The sequence below is a fragment of the Phaethon lepturus genome, unplaced genomic scaffold (genome assembly GCF_000687285.1).
Source record: "Phaethon lepturus isolate BGI_N335 unplaced genomic scaffold, ASM68728v1 scaffold23280, whole genome shotgun sequence".
In the NCBI taxonomy this organism is placed as follows: Eukaryota; Metazoa; Chordata; class Aves; order Phaethontiformes; family Phaethontidae; genus Phaethon; species Phaethon lepturus.
The window spans coordinates 7409-13833 of NW_010512922.1; the positions used below are offsets into that span (position 1 = coordinate 7409).

The 6425-nt window shown below is 39.7% G+C and overlaps 1 protein-coding gene across 1 annotated transcript in view; it reads left to right on the top strand.

Annotated features, from left to right (window-relative positions):
- Positions 1–5654, top strand: part of LOC104622080 (gamma-tubulin complex component 4-like) — a 13051-nt gene extending 7397 nt beyond the window's left edge. The window contains 10 exon segments of the mRNA XM_010288743.1: positions 1–40; positions 732–782; positions 1174–1279; positions 1621–1728; positions 1954–2092; positions 2553–2730; positions 3615–3749; positions 4631–4747; positions 5194–5333; positions 5607–5654. The exon segment at positions 1–40 is cut by the window's left edge and continues 29 nt beyond it. Coding sequence (XP_010287045.1) covers positions 1–40; positions 732–782; positions 1174–1279; positions 1621–1728; positions 1954–2092; positions 2553–2730; positions 3615–3749; positions 4631–4747; positions 5194–5333; positions 5607–5619 — 1027 coding nt within the window. The 3' untranslated portion in view covers positions 5620–5654.
- Positions 5655–6425: the final 771 nt, after the last annotated feature.

Below are 6425 nucleotides of genomic sequence, written 5' to 3' on the forward strand. Positions count from 1 at the left end.
TGAATCAGTGGTTGACTGGATACGGAGCACTGTTGCTGAGGTAAGAATCCTAGAAAGGGTAACTACTATACAGGTTGAGGAGCTGTAATTCATAAAAATTCACAGTTTTGTGAATGACTGGGAGAAGAAGGGGGCTCTTTAGAATCAGTGATTGAACAAGCATGTGAACACTGCAGGGTAGCTTTCATGTTCTTACGGGGCTCAGAGCTTCATGTTACCCCAACTTCTAATGACAAAAGGACATTAACAAGTAATACGCACTTTCATGGGGGAAAGAAAGGAATTTTTCTGTAAGTTTTTTTAAGTTCACCTGCGACAACTTCAGAACTTTTCATTATGCTTTCAGCATAATAGATGGCATCTTGCTGGACAAATTCTTTGCTTTGGCAATTTTAATTTTTTTTTAATTTGTAGTGTGGGACGAAACTTGAGAAGATGGGAAGGTTAGAGAAGTGAGAACAAAGCTAGTGTGGAACTGATTTCATAAGAATGTGCTTATTTTTTGTTACGGGTCTTCATGTTTCTTGCTGGTATACTTCAAGAGTGTTCTAACTAGTAGCATGGGCTGCCTACGCACAGGATTTTTATGTGTTCTCTTGTGCTTTATATAGCATTTTATATAGGTGCTTTTTTGTATGTATTTTAAGACCACTACTGTTCTCACTGAACGGGTTTAGATAAATCTGAGGGGAGGTTTCTTTTGTTTTGTTTGTTTTTTATTTCCTCACTAGCATCTTTGGAAGCTGATGGTGGAAGAATCAGATTTACTAGGACAACTGAAGGTAATGTAATGGCTAGCTTGTATTTGCTAAAGCAGCTTAATTTTTTTTTTTCTTTCCTTTTAATGGCTCTTTCCCATTAAATAGTTTACTGTCTTAGATTCTGCGCTTTCTTCTTTTAGGTAAAGCTGTTTTCATTTTCCAGGTCTCAAGAATGAGCAGAGAGTGATAGAACTTGGTCAGAGGGGTATGTGTACGTGGTTTTGTGGTTTGCATCTTGAAGCAAAGGCAGCGTAGAGGTTTTGGACACTGGATGAAATTCATAGCTCTCCAGCTGTGTTTTGAAATGGCAGAAGTTGTCCAAACAATAATAAAAATGGATGCTGTCAGCTAGGATACTTAAAATTTCTGCTCATCTTTTCATATGCTTATATAAAAAAAATTATCTCCACAGATTATAAAAGACTTTTACCTTTTGGGAAGAGGTGAGCTGTTTCAGGCCTTCATTGACACTGCACAGCACATGTTAAAAACACCACCTACGGCTGTAACTGAACATGGTGAGTGTTGCTTATTCACTTACCAAAGTGTCCTCACTGTGGTGTAGCAGGAAAATGGTTAGCCATGTCCAGTACAGAAGAGCTCAATCTTATCCTCTAGATGTTGTTGTTGGTGTTGAAGAACAGGACTTGTAAATTAGAATGTCTCATAGAGTGGGTGAAAATAACATCTCAAGAACTTTCAGATGGCGGGTTTCTCTCCATATTTGAAACTGGAATTAAATAAAAATAGTGGAAGTAGCATGTCAGTGTTGTCTTTTGTAGCTGAGCATAAATAATGGGTGCAAAATTAGCACTACCTGCATCATCTTGTCTTGATATCTGTGCTCTCTCATTGTCAGATGTCAACGTTGCCTTTCAGCAGTCTGCTCATAAGGTACTTTTAGATGATGACAACCTTCTTCCTCTGCTTCACTTAACCATTGAGTATCATGGAAAGGAACATAAAGGTATCTAGTTGCATTTTTAGTAATGAGTTCAGAGGGGAGATGATGACCTTGTTTTCAAGTCCTATTAATTGCCCTTTTCTGAAGTTAAAGAAATACTAAGTTTGTGCCCTATGTGATGGCCTAACCTGCTTTGGCTCTTCTTACTCTGTTCTTTCCCCTTTTCTTCCTTGCTATGGTTGTCTTGACTGAGAAGATGACTTAAGTCAGCACCTCATTTGTTTTCAGATACTTCTCAGGCTCGTGAAGGGCCTTCCCGGGAGTTATCTCCACGTGAAGCCCCTGCATCTGGATGGGCAGCTCTGGGCCTTTCTTACAAAGTTCAATGGCCGCTGCACATTCTCTTTACTCCTGCTGTTCTGGAGAAGTAAGTACTAGGTATGGTCTTTGTACAGTCATCTATGGGTTCCCTGATCTCAGGCACTCACTAATGTGTTGGGTTTTTTAACCTCTCTGTGGAAAGGAGGGTAGAGCTATAATACTTCAGCTTGGTCCTTGAAGCTTAAAATGACTCTTTCCACTGATTTATATTGAGGGTACTTGTAATGGCAGTAAGACCTGCAAGACGCTGACAGATCTGCACTATTTTATGGACAGTGTTACTTTGACAAAACATTGTCAGGTCTTCCCTCCTTCTGGTGAAATTAACTTTGTATTTTTTAGGTCAGTAAGCAATACAAGCAGAATTCTGTTACTCTGGGATGGGCCTACCCGGTCTGTTGGCAGGCAGCTATCTCCTGTTTCTTTTTTCAGTCTTGCATTGTTACCCAGTACCTGCACCCAAGGAAGATTTTAATCTTAAACATTTTTTTATTTTTTCACTGTAGGTACAATGTTGTGTTCAAATACCTGCTGAGTGTGCGACGAGTCCAGGCTGAGCTACAGCACTGCTGGGCTCTCCAGATGCAACGCAAACACCTGAAATCTAACAGAACTGATGCCATCAAGTGGCGTCTGAGGGATCACATGGCTTTCCTTGTGGACAACCTTCAGTATTACCTGCAGGTCAGGATTATAGAGAGAGATAAACTGTATCAGTTAATCAGGAACTGGCAGAAATCCATGGAGGGAGCACTGAAGTCCTGGTTCAGATTTTTTGGACCTTAAGGAAATCAGGATTTCCTTTGGAACAAGTCTAGAACTTTCTCTGAGTTCCCAGACTTAGTGCTAGAATTATAAAGTTTTTGGACTTGTGAATCAGTGAGTGTTACTGGAAATGCAGGAGTTTTGGCTGTCTAGCGCTACTAAACATTTCTGAAAAGCCACAGTCATTTCTGAAGTAGCATCATTAAGATACCATCCTGGCTTCTTCTTCTTTCAGTGAACTCCAGTTTGAGTTAAGTAAGTGACAAGTTGTTTTGGGGTTTTTGTTGTTTTAAGAATTGAAGTAAAAAAGAGACTTTTTTAAAGTAAGTAAACACCACTTACTAGTAGCATGATTTTGTGAGAATTACATATAATTTTGTTAATGGCCATAACAGATGAATTGAGGGGGCCTGGCTTTCTAGATTCTCAAGAGTAATCTGGCTGAGCTTTTGCACTGCAGCCTTTGCCCTGAGATTCCAGATAGTATCTCCCAGTGTAAAATTCAGAGATGACTACAATGACTAAACCTTGGTTTACGTGCTAGCTATGTACTTTTTCAATAGTTAATATTAAAGAAAGTGACCATGTCCCTTTCTGCTTAGATAATACTTAGTCATTGTTCCCCCATTGTGTACTACTGTTGTATATAATTCCCCATTCAGGGGGCAGAGAGAAGGTGATCCTCAGCCTCTAAGGTAAGACTAGCAATAAGGAAAGTAAGTTTCTTACACAAAAACTTCTGGCTGGTCTGAAGTACTCCCATTTCTCAAGATACTAATGAGATTTCTGTACGTATCCATCAGGTGGATGTACTGGAATCCCAGTTCTCACAGCTTCTGCAGCAGATAAATGCCACACGAGATTTTGAGAGTATACGATTGGCTCACGATCATTTCTTAAGTAACCTGCTGGCTCAATCTTTCATCCTCCTAAAACCCGTAAGTAGGTCTTGTTTTTACCATTTTCTACAAATTCTCCAACTGCCCTAAGAAACACACCTTTCTGAACGGACGTGACAAATCATCTCTTTTAAACGAGACCAGTGATAATCTCCTGCAGAGCACAGGCTATAATTCCAGGAACAAAGAAGGTATAAACTAGATCAGGTAATTGAGTTAAGATCACTTAAATTTACAGTTGGTGAGTGTGGATGCTGCATTCCTGGCAGTTTTAAATCAAGATTATTCTAGTGTTCAGTTAACCTTATTAACTTAAATTTTGTCACTATATTTTTGTCACAGGCCATTCTATTAGCATAGCGCCAGGAACTCTGTTCCTGAGGAACTCATTCTGATATGCATTAGATTAAGAAAAAATAGCTTTTATTTATACTTCAGAGGATAAAAATAGTTGAGATGCTCCTGAGTGGACCTTAGGGGTGTTTTTTATTGTCAAAAATATGTTAACAGTGTTGCCAATATTTTTACTAAACATGTAGCCTCACAAAAACATTCCCAAAGAAGGCTGGTATCAACGAAACACATTATTGTTCCTTCTCAATCCCACAGCTGCAATGATGGCCTGCTGGTTGGATAGGGAAGCCAACATTCAAATTCTGTGCCTGTGTGGATGGCTTATGCCAATCGCTGTTTCCCCAGTAATGTCTGCAGAAGGTTGGGGGTGAAGGGAAAACATGCAGCATCATACTTAAGTCCTTTTTCCATAGAAAACCTTACAAAAATGCAGCAGGTGCTTCAACATTTTCCTTACTGATTGAAAAACATCGTATCATCAATGGCTTGATTATGAATGCTGCAACTTTTCAGGTACTAAGAACAGCTTTCTCTGGGTTTGATCTTGTATTTTTTATCCCATGCAGGTTTTCCACTGCTTAAATGAAATTCTGGATCTTTGTCATAGCTTTTGTTCTCTGGTCAGTCAGAATCTGGGCCCATTAGATGAACGGGGAGCTGCACAACTTGGTATTCTGGTGAAGGTGAATATATGTTTATATGGACCTGTTCTTCTCCCATGCAAACATTTGCCTAAGCAGTCATCTTGGCTTTAATGATGTAGAACAGGGGTGAGTTTAAGCTGAGACCTTCTCTATGAGTGCTTGCAATGATTTTAATTAATCAGCTCTTCCTGAGTCAAAAATTCTGTGTGCACAGAGAGGAGGAACATGGGCAGATATGCAGAAATTACCCTATTCGAATAGAAAGGAGGTGGATATCAGCCTGTGTCTCTACCCCTCCTGTTGGGATACCTAACACCCAATAATTCTTGCGGCAGACAGCTTACCTTGTACTGGACCACAAGCATCACATCTCTTGCAGTGATTCTTTTCTTCAGGCTGTTAAAAGATTGTTTAGGCAGGAACAAAGATGAAAGGCTTGCTTTCTCTCTTGAGAGTGCCCAGAACTGACTTCTTCTAATTTGTAGGGATTCAGTCGTCAGTCATCACTTCTCTTCAAGATTCTCTCTAGTGTTCGCAACCATCAAATAAACTCTGACTTAGCTCAGCTGCTGCTACGCTTGGATTATAACAAATACTACACCCAGGCCGGAGGAACCTTGGGCAGGTAGGAATACTTTCAGGGTTGCTTGTAGCATTATACTGAGGTACTTGAAGTACAAAGTGATCTAAATCATCGTAAGTATTTTTTTATTGATTGTGTAAGCCAAAATCATTAGAAGCAAAGTGTTTCATTTTCATATGCTTTCTCCCCTTCAAGTTTGTTTTGGCATGAAGTTGAACTAGCTGCTAGCTCATATTAGCTTAAAAATGCTGATGATGTGGGTTGAAAAGGGAGGTCCTTTCAATATGTAGTTAATATTGTACCCTTCTTTTGCAGTTTTGGGGTTTAAGCACCAAGACCTTTTCTTCAGGCTGCAACTAACAGCGTGTCAAGCAGTGAAGACTAGTGGTCTTGGAGAGTTTGCATGCAACCGAATTTTCCTTTGTAGCTGGTTCTTGCCTGAGGAGTTACTGTTTTAGAATGGGCAGGCTGCCCAGTGATGGCAGAAAGCTACTGCATTTTTTCTGAACTAGTAAAAACATGCTTTCTGCAGCCCTGCATATACTTATAAACGCTTCTAGGGAGGCAGTCTGTACCTCTTAAGAAAGTGAAAAAGCAACAAGAATTATGTCTTGACTCTTTAGCTGGACTATGGTCCTTTGCAAGTTGGAGTATGAAGAAAGTATCTATTGTTCTTGACTATGAATGAACTTTTGGCTGTATTCAGAAGTTCCACTTGTGCAGTAAACACACAAGTAACTGCAATAGCAGCTTGAGGTAAAGGGGGAGGGAAAAAGGAATAGGTTTTAAGAGTCTCTTCTCATATGGTGTACTGTTCTAGCACATCTGTATAGGTAAAGGAGCCATTAGTGATGTCACATGCTTTCACTATAAAACTTAATACATTAGTGTGTTAAAATTACACACGTTAAGACAGAAGTAGGAGTTTTGCCCTATTCAAAAGTACAAAGCTCCCTCTGCTTGCAGGAAAGTGTGCTAGAACTCAAAGCAAGGGAGAAACTTAACTAGGATGCCAGCTCTAAACACACTGTTTTCATTCAGGACTATTTAGAATGCTACTAGTGACTATCCTACTGAACCAAAATAAAACCATCTTGTCATGCAATTATGTGGAATATTGTCAATGTCTGCACC